The 16,079-nt window shown below is 45.0% G+C and overlaps 1 protein-coding gene across 6 annotated transcripts in view; it reads left to right on the top strand.

Annotated features, from left to right (window-relative positions):
* LOC129832473 (diacylglycerol kinase delta-like) overlaps positions 1-16,079 on the top strand; it is an 89,304-nt gene that overhangs the window by 33,023 nt on the left and 40,202 nt on the right. For 3 of the 6 annotated variants that reach the window (XM_055896568.1, XM_055896566.1, XM_055896564.1), the window contains 7 exons: positions 6,460-6,636; positions 12,905-13,037; positions 13,749-13,855; positions 14,175-14,300; positions 14,560-14,662; positions 15,354-15,516; positions 15,634-15,742. In XM_055896568.1, the coding sequence (XP_055752543.1) occupies positions 6,460-6,636; positions 12,905-13,037; positions 13,749-13,855; positions 14,175-14,300; positions 14,560-14,662; positions 15,354-15,516; positions 15,634-15,742 (918 nt within the window). Of the gene's footprint in view, positions 1-211; positions 1,105-6,459; positions 6,637-12,904; positions 13,038-13,748; positions 13,856-14,174; positions 14,301-14,559; positions 14,663-15,353; positions 15,517-15,633; positions 15,743-16,079 lie in introns of those variants that run through there. The other 3 variants (XM_055896570.1, XM_055896567.1, XM_055896569.1) reach the window with 2 other exon arrangements.

Here is a 16,079-nt window from a genome sequence, read left to right as displayed (position 1 = left end):
TGCGTGATAGAGAATGTTGACAGTATGCGAATGCGTCCACAGAGCTGCGTTTTCTGTGTTGAGGTTAATTCCTCCTGCTCTATTTTTATTGGTTTCTCACGCTGGCTGGAGTGGAGCTCTCCTAGTCTCTTGTTGATGACAACCCAAACCCAAGCAGACCTGGGTACAAATACTATTTGAAATCATTTCTAATACTTTAGTTTTGCTTGATTGAACTTGACTGCTGCAATGGAACCAATAGAATAGTCGCAAACTATCTGTCACTCCAGGAAGGCACTCCAGGAAGTCTAAAGCAAATACTCAAAGTATTTGGAAGATTTCAAATAGTATCTGAACCCAGGTCTGACCTCAGGCGAAGGTGGTCTTTCAGTTCCAGACAGCTAAATTAAGTACTTACCTTTCCCCGCCTCTCTCTCTGTGTTGTAAAGAGGGGCTGCTTTGTGGCCTTCAACAACCCCACTCACACCCCTCTGTGGGATCGCCTTGACGACAGGAAGTTTATATATGTGAGTCAGAGAACAGAGGCAGGCGGATGGGGGAGGGGCCTGCACCACGGTTCCCTGCTCTCTCCCAGTAAGAAACCACTAAGCTGGCTAGGCTAACAGAGCTAACAGCCGAGTGGGGAGAGAAGGGAAAACCCTCCTGGAACACCTTCCACTACAGGGATCCACAGAAGGAAATGACTGAGGGAATTCTGGGAATTCTCTACTGGCTAGAACACTCAGACTAGGTTAAAAAAGGGGGGAAAAGCCAGGCAGTAACGGAAGGTATCTGTTTCGGGACTCCGGAGTGAGAGGCTTCCTTGGGCCAGTTTTTAGATAAGATAGGAGAACTCTACGCCAGCCACGGAGAACTTGTCTGTCATTGCTTCGTCAGGAGGACTTCAGGAAAGGAGTGGGAGACTGCAGCCGGTAGAGCCAGTGACTTGCTGTCAAGGTGTAAAGAGGGATAGTACAGCTCCTAGACCTGGACCTGACCCATTCTCTCCCAACCCCAGACCAAATATAGCAGAGCACACTCAGCACAGTCTGGAGAAGAAGAGAGGAGAGGGGGAGAGAGAAGGAGAACCACCGGAGCCAAATTTGACTGGACTTCACGTTGGAAGTAAGGCAGAAGAATGTCAGGAATGAGAGTGTGTGTGTGGGGGAGAACAGAGACGTGTGTTAGTGGTGCGCGGGTCGGCTGTTTGTTCACCCTCACCTGCCTTCAATTGCTAATAACCCATCTGCAACCGCCCGACTATGTGATAAAGTGAAAAATCTGTGGCTGAAGGGTGGGAGGGTGGGTGGCGGGCGGTTGTATAAAGAGAAATAATACTTGAAAAAAACATACCTTTATAATTATTGTTCAATTTATATAGGCTACATGTAGTTTTTTTCTCTATTTTAGGCTCTCTGGTATTAGTGCATGAGCCTAAGCTTTCGGGCTTAACTGTACCAAATAGCCTACATCGCCAAATAATAAAAAAGTCAGTCCACGGAGGCAAAAAGGACATTGTCGAAATGTTATTCAATAAGACGAAAGCTGCGAAAGTAAAGTTGAAACAAAGAGAAGGGAGGGCCAGAAAAGTACTGTTTGGGAAATATTTGGTGAAGTGGTAAAAAAGGATCATGTGTGATGTCGACAGTCACAAGACGGGACTTCAAATAGGCCTATGGCATGTCAATGGAACTGTAGCCTACTGTTTAGATGGGTTAAATGGAAACTGAAATCTGGACAGGCTTCTGAGTGGCTCAGCGGTCTAAAGCAGTGCATCTCAGTGCTAGAGGCGTCACTACAGACACTGGTTCGACTCCAGGCTGTATCACAACTGGCCGTGATTGGGAGTCCCATAGGGCGGCTCACATTTGGCCCAGCGTTGTCCGGGTTAGGGTTTGGTAGGCCGTCATTGTAAATAATAATTTGTTCTTAACTGACTTGCCTAGTTAAATAAAATAACAATTACAAAAATGGACTGTAGGTCTATCACCTCTCAAATAGCCTTAATATTAACTCCTGCAGAATTAAGCATTTCTTGCAGTAAAATGGGCAAAATTTGGACTTGGGAACAGGAGTGGAGAAACATGATTTCTTTCTTTCTGCATCTTGAGAGAACTCAATGCTCAGTTAGATACCATCTGTAGATGTGCTGTCTTCATCATAATAGCATCACAAAAGCTGATTTAGTATTTCAACCTTATAAAATATGCATCGAAGACAAACTGAAATCTTATGAGAAACACGTTGGCTAGTTTTCACAGCTTTCTTTTCCCTTACAACCGGTCAAACTGATGTCATATGGACATTTTGTACAGAAAATCTTTCCCGTTTTTTTTGTGTGTTTTTTGTTGTTGTTGCTTTATTGTATTTTCTACCAAGTTCCTAAATGTCTTTGCTCTGCAAAAGATAACGGAGAACTTTACCGATGTCAACTAGATTGAAGCGTTCATTCTATCGATCTATTACATTATTCCGGTGAGCAAGGGTTTATTTAGTCTTCTAGGGCAGCAAATAATGACAAACGATGAGCTACATAATAATTATAGACAAGTTGACTAACAAATAGCCTACCAAAATGTCTGAAATTATAAGCAGAAACATATCTAAAATCAGGCACAAACCAAAATCCTGCACCCCGTCAAATCGTTCTGCAGTCTTTGACTGTAGACTATAGAGCATTTTCTATATTTGCCCCAACAGATCCACAGATCCCTTGTTACCGGCCCGTCAGGAAGTCCAGGATCCAGTTGCAGAGAGAGGTGTTTAGTCCCAGGGTTCTTAGCTTAGTGATGAGCTTTGAGGGCGCTATGGTGTTGAACGCTGAGCTGTAGTCAGTGAATAGTAGTCGCACATAGGTGTTCCATTTGTCCAGGTGGGAAAGGGCAGTGTGGGAGTGCAATAGAGATTGCGTCATCTGTCGATCTGTTGGGGTGGTATGCAAATTCTGGGATAATGGTGATGTGAGCCATCACCAGCCTTTCAAAGCACTTCATGGCTACAGACGTGAGTGCTACGGGTCGTTAGTCATTTAGGCAGGTTACCTGCCTCTTGGGCACAGGGACTATGGTGGTCTGCTTGAAACATGTTGGTATTACAGACTCAGTCAGGGAGAGGTTGAAAATGTCAGTGAAAACACTTGCCAGTTGGTTAGCGCATGCTCGGAGTACACATCCTGGTAATCTGTCTGGCCCTGCGGCCTTGAGAATGTTGACCTGTTTTCAAGGTCTTACTCACATCGGCTACGGAGAGCGTGATCACACAATCGTCCGGCACAGCTAATGCTCTCATGCGTGTTTCAGTATTATTTGCCTCAAAGCGAGCATAGAAGTAATTTAGCTTGTCTGGTAGGCCCGTGTCACTGGGCAGCTCGCGGCTGCGCTTCCTTTTTGTAGTTTGTAATAGTTTGCAAGCCCTGCCACATACGACAGGCGTCAGAGCCGGTGTGGTGCGATGGGATCTTAGACCTGTATTGATGCTTTGCCTGTTAGATGGTTCGTCTGAGAGCATAGCGGGATTTCTTATAAGCTTCCGGGTTGGAGTCCCGCTCCTTGAAAGCGGCAGCTCTACCCTTTAGCTCAGTACGGATGTTGCCTATAATCCATGGCTTCTGGTCGTGGTATGTACGTACAATCACTGTGGTGACGACGTCATCGATGCACTTATTGATGAAGCCAGTGACTGATGTGATGTACTCCTCAATGCCATTGGAAGAATCCCGGAACATATTCCAGTCTGTGCCAGCAAAACAGTCCTGTAGCTTAGCATCTGCTTCACCTGACCACTTTTTTATTGACAGAGTCATTGGTGCTTCCTGCTTTAGTTATTGCTTGTTAGCAGGAATCAGGAGGATAGAATTATGGTCAGATTTGCCAAATGGAGGGCGAGGGAGAGCTTTGTATGTGTCTCTGTGTGTGAAGTAAATGTGGTCTAGAGTTTTTTTCCCTCTGGTTGCACATTTAACAAGCTGGTAGAAATTTGTTGAAATGGATTTAAGTTTCCCTGCATTAAAGTCCCTGGCCACTAGGAGCGCCTCCTCTGGATGAGCTTTTTCCTGTTTGCTTATGGCCCAATACCGCTCATTGAGTGCGATCTTAGTGCCAGCATCGGTTTGTGGTGGTAAATAGACAGCAACATAGAATATAGATAAACTCTCTTGGTAAATAGTGTGGTCTACAGCTTATCATGAGATACTCTACCCCAGGCGAGCAAACCTTGATACTTCCTTAGATATCATGCACTAGCTGTTGTTTACAAATATACATAGACCGCCACCCCTTGTCTTACCAGAGGCTACTGTTCTATCCTGCTGATACATTGTATAACCCGCCAACTGTATGCTATTCATGTCATCGTTCAGCCACGACTCGGTAAAACATAAGCTTATTACAGTTTTTAATGTCCTGTTGGTAGGATATACCTGCTTGTAGTTCGTGTTTTTTTATCATTCAATGATTGTACGTTGGCTAATAGGACCGATGGTAATGGTAAATTACTCCCTCGCCGTAAAGGCTCACTCGCCGCCGGATCCTTACAAGGCACCTTGACCTTCGTCCTCGATGTCTCCATCTCTTTCTCCTGCGAATGACGGGATAAGGGCCTTGTTGGTTGTCTGGAGTAAATGTCTCTCGTCCGACTCCTTAAAGATAAAGTTGTCTTTCAGTACGAGGTGAGAAATCGCTGTCCTGATTTCTAGAAGTTATTTTCGGTCATAAAATGTGGCAGAAACATTATGTACAAAATTAGGAGACCGTAAAACGTTAGCCATTCTCTCCGGTGCCATCATCATCATCATTAGTCTACTTGACGCTGAAAAACATCCCCATAGCATGGTGCTGCCACCACCTCGCTTCACCATAGGGATGGTGCCAGGTTTCCTCCAGACGTGATGCTTGGCATTCAGGCCAAAGAGTTCAATTTTATTTTCACCAGACCAGATAATCTTGTTTCTCATTGTCTGAGAGTCCTTTAAGTGCCTTTTGGCAAACTCCAAGCGGGCTGTCATGTGCCTTTTACTGAGGAGTGGCTTCCATCTGGCCACTCTACCATAAAGGCCTGATTGGTGGAGTGCTGCAGAGATGGTTGTCCTTCTGGAAGGTTCTCCCATCTTCACAGAGGAACTCTGGAGCTCTGTCAGAGTGACCTTCGGGTTCTTGGTCACCTCCCTGACCAAGGCCCTTCTCCCCGATTGCTCAGTTTGGCCGGGCAGACAGCTTTAGGAAGATGGTAGGTGGTTCCAATCTTCTTCCATTTAGGAATGATGGATGTCACTGTGAGTTTGGGGACCTTCATTGCTGCAGACATTTTTTAGTACCCTTCCCCAGATCTATGCCTCGACACAATCCTGTCTCGGAGCTCTACCGACAATTCCTTCGACCTCATGGCTTGGTTTTTGCTCAGACATGCTTTGTAAACTGTGGGACTTTATATAGACGGGTGTGTGCCTTTCCAAATCATGCTCAATCAATTGAATTTACCACAGGTGGACTCTAACCAAGTTGTAGAAACATCTCAAGGATGATAAATCAGGATGATAAATCGACACAGGTTGCACCAGAGCTCAACTGGTCTGAATACTTATGTAAAAAAGAAAAATATTTTTTTCCTTTGTCATTATGGGGTATAGTGTGTAGAATGATGAGGGGGGGGGGGGGGGGAATATTTTATCCAGTTTAGAATAAGGCTGTAACGTAACAAAATGTGGGAAAAGGGAAGGGGCCAAGAATACTTTCCGAATGCACTGTATCCCAAAATTGGCTTTATACCTGTTCAAACAACACACTCCAGGTGGCAGTATGCACCCTTTCAGTTTGTATACCAACTCATAGAAGAAGAAATGGACTACTTTAAAATGGAGATGGCCTCAATGGCCCCCCATGGTGTCACAGATGCCATAATGCGACAGATGCAAAGAGGAGAAGTCTTACTAAGTCTATAGTGTGTGTGTGTGTGTGTGGGTGGATGGGCCATCTTAAGTGTGTGCGTGTTTGCGGTGCTGGTCTCTGGGAGAGAGGAAAGGCGTGCGACTATTTTTATCCATCTGGGAACAGGAGCCCCTTTGTGAAGAAGCTGTGGAGGAAAGGAAATGGACGTCCGCTCTGTGGAAATAGCGCTACTTACCCACATTCATCCACAACCTCTGACCCAATCAATCTATCAATACATACACCTAAGCACAGACTCACAACTTTTCCAAAAAGCACAGTCGTACATCTAATAAAGCTGATACACAATACACAGGCACGTTCACCCTCACACACATCTTTGTGTCACATTTGTGCACACACACAGACTCAAGTTGGCCCATCAACTCAGTCACAGTGCCAAAGCATGGGACTGGATGTGCTTCCTCTGTTTGTATTCCTGGCCACATGGCATTGCACAACCCCTGGTTTCATTTCTCTGAGCACTTGGTATGTCTTAAGCTCTCTCCCTCTCTTTCTGTCAAGTGATATTTGTCTTGTCCTCTCTCTCTCTGTGTAGATCATCACTCCTTGTCGCCGGCTGATTCTGTGTGCGGAGAACAGGAAAGAGATGGAGGACTGGATGGCAGCCCTGAAGAGCGTTCAGAACAGAGAACACTTTGAGGTGAGGGCAAGGTCACAGAGTCCAGGGGTCAGGGTTCACTCTTCTCTACCTCTCTTCTCATCCAATCCCAGGGTAAGTCCCATTAATCTCTCCTTCCTCTTGAAGTGTGCGCTCATTCACTACTCCCCACAAATGGAAAGCATTGGATTGGTGTAGACATGGGCTGGAGGGAGATTCCATGTACCAGTCATTTCCTTCCAAATCTCTGAAGGTATGTGAACACGATGCACACTTTGGGAAAGCAGATATACCTGGACCCCCCCCCCAAAAAAAAAAAAGAAATTTGAATGCTGGACTCTACTCTCCTAGCCTAGACACTTCTGTGGAAGGAAAGGAGAAGCGGGGACCTAGTCAGTTGTCCAACTGAATGTATTCAACTGAAATGTGTCTTCTGGGAAAGGATACATACGGAAGGTATAAGTAATATGGTAATAGCTCCGATTTGACCTTTAGTAGGTTACAGTGGTTCTTTCTTTTAAAAGTTTTGAGCTCATGCCGCGACCGTTAGTGGTGGATGGTGGCATTCTGTCATTGCACTACACTATCACAAGGACGAGTTAGAATGCTAATCCATCGGTAGTCTAAACTGTGGCACAAATGGACTATCTTTTTGTAAGTTAATGGAGGTGTTTTCAGTCTGAGAGTCTCTCTTCTCTGGCTGTAGAGTCCTGCATCAGGGAACAACAACAAACTTTCGGTGGTCCTGTAGTTAACCTGTCTAGCCCCGGGGGGCCGCTAGCGCCACACCCCCCCCACCCCCACTGAAAAGGCAGAGCCGCGAAATTCAAAAAAAATATATTTTTTAAATATTTAACTTTCACACATTAAAGTCCAATACAGCTAATGAAAGACACAGATCTTGTGAATCCAGCCAACATGTCCGATTTTTAAAATGTTTTACAGGGAAGACACAATATGTAAAGATGTAAATCTATTAGCTAAAAACATTAGCATAATCCACCATCTTTTCTTTGTCCACCAACACCAGTAGCTATCACCAATTCGGCTAAACTAAGATATTGATAGCCACTAACCAAGAAAAAAGCTCAGATGACAGTCTGATAACATATTTATGGTATAGGATAGGTTTTGTTAGAAAAATGTGCATATTTCAGGTAGATGTCATAGTTTACAATTGCACCCACCGTCACAAATGGACTAGAATAAATACAATGAGCAACGTGTTTACCTAACTACTAATCATCAAACATTTCGTAAAAATACACAGCATACACTAATCGAAAGACACAGATCCTATGAATACAGACAATATTTCAGATTTTCTAAGTGTCTTACAGCGAAAACACAATAAATCGTTATATTAGCATAGCACATGTGCAAACATTACACCAGCATTGATTCTAGCCAAAGAGAGCGATAACGTAAACATCGCCAAAATATATTAATTTTTTCACTAACCTTCTCAGAATTCTTCAGATGACACTCCTGTAACATCACATTACAACATACATATACAGTTTGTTCGAAAATGTGCATATTTAGCCACCAAAATCATGGTTAGACAATGAGAAAAGTAGCCCAGCTGGTCAGAAAATGTCCTGCGCCACATTAGACAGTGATCTAGTCGTATACATAAATACTCATAAACGTGACTAAAAAATATAGGGTGGACAGCGATTGATAGACAATTTAATTCTTAATACAATCGTGGATTTACATTTTTTTTATTATCCTTACTTTTCAATACAGTTTGCGCCAAGCGAAGCTACGTCAAAAAAGATGGCGTCCTAAGCCATTAACATTTTTTGACAGTAACACGATTTATCATAATAAATTGTTCCTACTTTGAGCTGTTCTTCCATCAGAATCTTGGTCAAAGAATCCTTTCTTGGGTCTAATCGTCTTTTGGTCGAAAGCTGTCCTCTTGCCATGTAGAAATGCACATTGCGTTCGGCATGAACTGGAACGGTGCCCAGAGATTCACAGTGTCTCAGAAATAAATGTCCCAAAATCGCACTAAACGGATATAAATTGCTATAAAACTGTTTAAATTAACTACCTTATGATGTTTTTAACTCCTATAACGAGTAGAAACATGACCTGAGAAATATAACTGGCTACACTAATGCTTGGAAAAACAGTAGGTCAGTGTCCTCCGCGCGCCTGACGCACCTAGAAAAGAGTTCCTACCTACACGTGTTTTCGTTTTATAGGGGCTGTGATTGGGCAATCGATACCATTCAAAGTGTCATCACGTAAAGGCATCCAGGGGAAGACGTAAGCAGTGTCCGTATACTCATAGCAATAACAGTGGCCTTAAAACTGACTCCAGAACAGGGGCCAAAATGTGTGAAATCTGACTCCATGTCAGGGAAATTGCTGTAGAATGAGTTCTGTTCCACTCAGAGACAAAATTTCAACAGCTATAGAAACTATAGACTGTTTTCTATCCAATAATAATAATAATATGCATATTGTACGATCAAGAATTTTGTAGGAAGCCGTTTCAAAAATTACACGATTTCCATAAATAGTGACAACAGCACCCCCTAGCCTTAACAGGTTTAAGAGAGAACTTGGGTAAATACAATGGGGGAATATCAATTGACATGTGGATTTTTGAAAAATAGGCACTGGGGGCTTTTGGGTTCTCTCCCTCTAAAAACAGAAATAAATAATTCTAAATAACAAACTGGCTTTATTTATAGATTTATTTTTAGACTTACTATATAACGTATTGGATCACAAAAAAATACAACTTTTCCATTAGCGTGTAATTTACCAATAAAGTGGACTGACGGGGATGTGGACGTACTCGGTATACATATCCGAAAGAAAGAAATGATCTCACTCCAGTACATTTAATAGAAAGTTGTCAAAAATAGTTAGATATTGCTACCATGGACAGGAAAATAGCTGTCTATTTTGTGGCTGTTTAACAGTCTGATAGAAGCTGTTTTTCAGTCTCTCGGTCCCTGCATAGATGCACCTGTACTGACCTCGCCTTCTGGATGATAGCGGGGTGAACAGGCAGTGGCTCGGGCAGTTGTTGTACTTGATGATCTTTATGGCATTCCTGTGACATCGGGTGGTGTAGGTGTCCTGGAGGGCAGGTAGTTTGCCCCTGGTGATGTGTTGTGCAGACCTCACTACCTTCTGGAGAGCCTTACAGTTGTGGGCGGAGCAGTTGCCGTACCAGACGGTGATGCAGCCCGACAGGATGCTCTCGATTGAGCTGCTGTGCCTTCTTCACCACGCTGTCTGTGTGGGTGGACCAATTCATTTTGTCCGTGATGTGTACGCCGAGGAACTTAAAACTTACTACCCTCTCCACTACTCTCCCGTCGATGTGGATAGGGGGGTGCTCCCTCTGCTGTTTCCTGAAGTCTACGATCATCTCCTTTGTTTTGTTGACGTTGAGTGTGAGGTTATTTTCCTGACACCACACTCCGAGGGCCCTCACTACCTCCCTGTAGGCCGTCTCGTCATTGTTGGTAATCAAGCCTACCACTGTAGTGTCGTCTGCAAACTTGATGATTGAGTTGGAGGCGTGCATGGCCACGCAGTCGTGGGTGAACAGGGAGTACAGGAGAGGGCTCAGAACGCACCCCTGTGGGGCCCCAGTGTTGAGGATCAGCGGGGTGGAGATGTTGTTACCTACCCTCACCACCTGGGGGTCGGCCCGTCAGGAAGTCCAGTACCCAGTTGCACAGGGCGGGGTCGAGACCCAGGATCTCGAGCTTGATGACGAGTTTGGAGGGTACTATGGTGTTAAATGCTGAGTTGTAGTTGATGAACAGCATTCTCACATAGGTATTTCTCTTGTCCAGATGGGTTAGTGCAGTGTGGTTGTGATTGCGTCGTCTGTGGACCTATTGGGGCGGTAAGCAAATTGGAGTGGGTCTAGGGTGTCAGGTAGGGTGTTTCGGTGATATGGTCCTTGACTAGTCTCTCAAAGCACTTCATGATGACGGAAGTGAGTGCTACGGGGCTGTAGTCGTTTAGCTCAGTTACCTTAGCTTTCTTGGGAACAGGAACAATGGTGGCCCTCTTGAAGAATGTGGGAACAGCAGACTGGGATAAGGATTGATTGAATATGTCCGTTAACACACCAGCCAGCTGGTCTGCGCATGCTCTGAGGATGCGGCTGGGGATGCCGTCTGGGCCTGCAGCCTTGCGAGGGTTAACACGTTTAAATGTTTTACTCACGTCGGCTACAGTGAAGGAGAGTCCGCAGGTTTTGGTAGTGGGCCGTGTCAGTGGCACTGTATTGTCCTCAAAGCGAGCAAAGAAGTTGTTTAGTCTGTCTGGGAGCAAGACAACCTGGTCCGCGGCGGGGCTGGTTTTCTTTTTGTAATCTGTGATTGACTGTAGACCCTGCCACATACCTCTTGTGTCTGAGCCGTTGAATTGCGACTCTACTTTGTCTCTATACTGACGCTTAGCTTGTTTGATTGTCTTGCGGAGGGAATGGCTACACTGTTTGTATTCGGTCATGTTTCCGGTCACCTTGCCCTGGTTAAAAGCAGTGGTTCGCGCGAATGCTGCCATCAATCTACGGTTTCTGTTTTGGGAATGTTTTAATAGTTGCTGTGGGTACGACATCGCCGATGCACTTGCTAATGAATTCACTCACCGAATCAGCGTATTCGTCAATGTTGTTGTTTGACGCAATGCGGAACATATCCCAATCCATGTGATCGAAGCAATCTTGAAGCGTGGAATCAGATTGGTCGGACCAGTACCAAAACATTGACAGCTGTGCCTTATATAAAAGCCTCTTAGAAATGTAAAACCTTAAAGAGAATATCTAAGTCAATATCACACACCAGTTTTGCCATAATGAAAAATGCCCCTTAAATATGAATTTTGAATCCTCCAATCCTCTAAATTGAATTAGATCTACAGTGCCTTTCCATAAGTCCACTCAAGTTTCTCCAACTGTCTTCCGACTGTGATTAGAGCGATGTTGATCTTGTGCCGTGATGCCAGCAGATTCCAGATTGCCTTTGCCGATCGTTCATCATCTTCAATCATCAGTGAGTCAATGGCTTGAATAGTCTCGCTGGAAATGGAATACAATGTAAAAATGTACAGCATACAGTAAAGACCAGCAGTCAATTTATTTCAGCATTATTTTTAGCATTATTCGGCCTACTTTACTGTATTGTAGCCTACTGTAACTGTTCATTTTCCTGGGCTTTCGAGTTCGGTGTAACACGGGGGAATAGCACTGTCCGTGACCATAATCCCCAAGTCTAACAGTATTTTACTGACATGTTTAATTATTCAAGGGTCCTTTCTCTTCTCTGTGCTGGAGTTCTTTTAAGAATACAAAAGAATCCATCCAGTCTTGATAGGCTAGCAGCAGGACAATAGACTCTCACCGAGTCCACCAAACGCATTGTTTTCTAACCACATCTGGATGGATACATAACGAATTACTATGGGAATAAATGTCACTGAATGACAGAAGTATTGCAATAAAGTAGGCAATAAAGTCATCCAATTGTTATAATAGGATTTGAAGCAATTGCCTACCCGAGTGTGGTCGACTATTTCAGCACCGTTTTGCGCTGCTTTGAGACAAGAATGGACTGGTCTTGATAAATCAATGAGATTGTTATTTTCACTGAATCTCCGTTTGGGTATTGGTTAGACTACAATTAGGGTGTGGAAATGTTATGATTATTTTGCTCTTCACTCGCAGTCACTTAGTAGCCTACTCCCGACCGGTCACATTGTACAGCTCCATATTTTCCTAACGGAAACCCTGAGGGTTTAATTTGTCCTTTTTCTTGGAATAATATTAATCAAATTAATTAAGCTACATTTCTTAAAATCAATCCCATATACTATGTCTTTACAAAAAAAAGGTTTTACATTCTCTAGTACAGACAATATTGAAAACAGTCAAATGAATACGACGCAACTTTTAAAGGAACACTGTAGTTTCGCCGTATACATTTATTAGCAAGGCAATAACGATATCTATGCTAATGTCTGCCCTGGGTTTCTTGACCCTGATCCTGTTGGTCTGACAGGGGTGCACGTTTTTGTTATAGCCCAACACTAACACACCTGATTTCAACTTCTGAAGCCTTTGATTAGTTGAATCAAGTGTAGCCTATTAGTGGTGGGTAAAGAAGATGAACAGAAATCCTATCCTCTGTCGGTCCCCAGGATCAGGCCTGCATCCAAAATGGGACCCTATTTCCTATAAAGTGCACTACTTTTGACCAGGGCCCATAGGGCTCTGTATAGGGTGCCATTTGGGATGCATAACAGGATGAAGAAATCCTGAAATGAGTAGTGGTTATTAACGGGGACGATTTAGGGCTTATTTTCCCCTCTCTCGTCTCCTCTGTTCCCCTCCCAGTCCACCCAGTATAGCATGGATCACTTCTCTGGGATGCATAACTGGTACGCCTGCTCCCATGCCCGGCCCACCTACTGCAACGTGTGCCGCGAGGCCCTGTCCGGAGTCACCTCGCACGGACTGTCCTGTGAAGGTACGTACCTCTCTGTACACATACACACTGCCCTGGCTATATGCCAGCTAAAGGATCTTCACGGATCCACCTGTACCTGAATACCTGAGACCCAATCCGACCCGAGCGGGTCCGGATCCACGGGTCCGATCTGATATGATTGTCATGGATCCACGGGTCCGATCTGATATGATTGTCATGGATCCACGGGTCCGATCTGATATGATTGTCATGGATCCACGGGTCCGATCTGATATGATTGTCATGGATCCACGGGTCCGATCTGATATGATTGTCATGGATCCACGGGTCCGATCTGATATGATTGTCATGGATCCACGGGTCCGATCTGATATGATTGTCATGGATCCACGGGTCCGATCTGATATGATTGTCATGGATCCACGGGTCCGATCTGATATGATTGTCATGGATCCACGGGTCCGATCTGATATGATTGTCATGGATCCACGGGTCCGATCTGATATGATTGTCATGGATCCACGGGTCCGATCTGATATGATTGTCATGGATCTTGGGTATTGTGTAATGTTAACTGACTTGTCTGGAAGATTGGAACGCGAATGGAGACACCATGCGCGAGACCGAGACCGTGCACACGAAAGAGAGACTGGTGGAATGCTGCGTCACAGGGTGTGAATGTGCATCTGTGTGTCTGGCTCTTTGGCTGTGCATGTGTTTGTCAATCTGACGCGTTTCTCCTTCTCACAGTGTGTAAGTTCAAGGCCCACAAACGTTGTGCTGTCCGAGCGACCAACAACTGCAAGTGGACTACTCTGGCCTCCATTGGGAAGGACATCATCGAAGATGAGGATGGGGTGAGTGAGTAAGGGGTCAGTTTAGCATTTTCCCCACTAATGGTTGAGGTTAGGATTGGGGGAGGGGAAGCTGAACCTAGATCTGTACCTAGGGGAAACTTCACCCCCCGGAGCTGTGTGAGAACTCCTCAAAAATAAGGCTAGAGACGTCCCCTGTACCCCGGCTAGAGAGAAGTGCAGTGTTGCCGGTTTATTAAACATCATTGTACGTTATGCAAAAGCATATATCAAATATGTCAAACAATATATATTATGTATTATATAATATGCATAAAGAAATACTTACTGAATAATACCAGTGACTTCTCCCTCAATGTAGATCTCGATGCCTCACCAGTGGCTGGAAGGCAACCTGCCGGTTAGTGCTAAGTGTACAGTGTGTGACAAGACATGTGGCAGTGTGCTCCGACTGCAGGATTGGCGCTGCCTCTGGTGCAAGGCCATGGTGAGTCTGCATGTGTGTGCGTGCGTGCATATTTGGGTGGTGCTTCTTTGGGTTAAGTGCAAATCGGTTAAGTGCAAACTGCATTACTACTATGCCACAATACAGTAGTAATGCACTTTTTCTTCTGCATGCACTGACTTATGACGTATTCACAACAGTCACAAGGCCATTGTACTTATCAGGTTGTTGACTGTACATACTTGCCGTAATGCTCTGTGTAGTGTGACTAAAAATAAAGTGTGTGTGTGTCGATGTCCAGGTGCACACGCTGTGTAAGGAGCAGCTGTCCACTAAGTGTCCCTTGGGGCAGTGTAAGGTTTCGGTCATCCCCCCCACAGCCCTCAACAGCATCGACTCCGACGGTGAGTTCTGCGCCTCACTTCCTCTCCGGGGCCAAGTTTCCCCTAGGTACAGATCTAGGATCAGCTTTCCCTCTCCCAATGCTAACCTTAACCGTTTTTGGGGAAACTGACCCAAGATCAGGGGCAACTTCACTTTACACCTGTCTTTGTGGGTGAACAGGACATATAGGGATGTCAGCGTGATAGGCCAGGGTAGTGTTCATTAGGCCTATAGGTTTGCAAAATGCTAAACTTTCCAAAAATTCCCAGGTTTTCCAGAAATCCCGGTTGGATGACTCCAGGAATCAGAAAGCACGAAAATTCGAATTGTTCAACTTTTTTTTGCTAAACCTGGACATTTTGTAAAGTTAGCGTAGCAAAAGGATGCTCTTTCTTATTAGATATTAGGGGTTGGTGTCCCAGACACTAAAACGCATGCTCAATGGAGATTCTCCATTAATCTGTGTCCGGGAAACCAACCCTAGAAGTTCAGTTGTGTGCCAGAGTCTGGTATAGAGGTTAAAGCGCCCGACTCCGGACCTTGTTTATCCTCCTGAATATGGGGGTTTGGGGCTGTTCCTGTCTGTGGCCCTCTATGTGCCTGTCATTGGTCCTCATCTGCCTATCATTGGTCCTCATCTGCCAGTCATTGGTCCTCATCTGCCTGTCATTGGTTCTCATTGTTCATCATCTGCCTGTCATTGGTCCTCAGGGTTCTGGAAGGCCACCTGCCCGCCTTCCTGCACCAGCCCTCTCCTGGTGTTTGTCAACAGTAAGAGTGGAGACAACCAGGGCATCAAGTTCCTGCGCCGCTTTAAACAGCTGCTCAACCCTGCCCAAGTCTTTGACCTCATGAACGGTGGGCCGCACCTTGGGTGAGTCTGCCCTGTGTGTGTGCGTGCATGCATGCTTCTGACATGGCTGTGTGTGTTTCCGACAGCACTGTGTGTACTTGCTGCTTGTCTTAGGGGGCTCTCTTCTGTGTGTCCTAGTTTACGGCTCTTCCAGAAGTTCGACACGTTCCGGATCCTGGTGTGTGGGGGTGACGGCAGCGTGGGCTGGGTCCTCTCTGAGATCGACACTCTGACGCTCCACAAACAAGCAAGTTCATCCCGCCCCCTCTCCATCTGCAATGAGCTGAAAATCAGCTTCCATCAGTTGGGTTACACCAACTGACTCTTGGGCTCTTTCTCAATTTGTGTTTTACTCTATTTCTCATGTTCTTGGACATCAGACTGTCTCGTCTAATGGGTTTTGGGAAGGAGGAGAGGAATTGGGAAAATATGAATTGAGAAAGAGCTTTGGCTACTTTCCCATCATCCCTCAGCAATCCCTGAGCCTAGCAGGCAGCTTTGGCTACTGTGCCAGTCAGCCACTCTCATGTTTCCCTTGTCCCTCTTTTAACAATCTAGTAAGAAAGCTACCATTTTATAACACT

Source organism: Salvelinus fontinalis, chromosome 33 (assembly GCF_029448725.1).
Source record: "Salvelinus fontinalis isolate EN_2023a chromosome 33, ASM2944872v1, whole genome shotgun sequence".
Classification (NCBI taxonomy): Eukaryota; Metazoa; Chordata; class Actinopteri; order Salmoniformes; family Salmonidae; genus Salvelinus; species Salvelinus fontinalis.
This window is presented reverse-complemented; position numbering and strand designations above follow the sequence as displayed.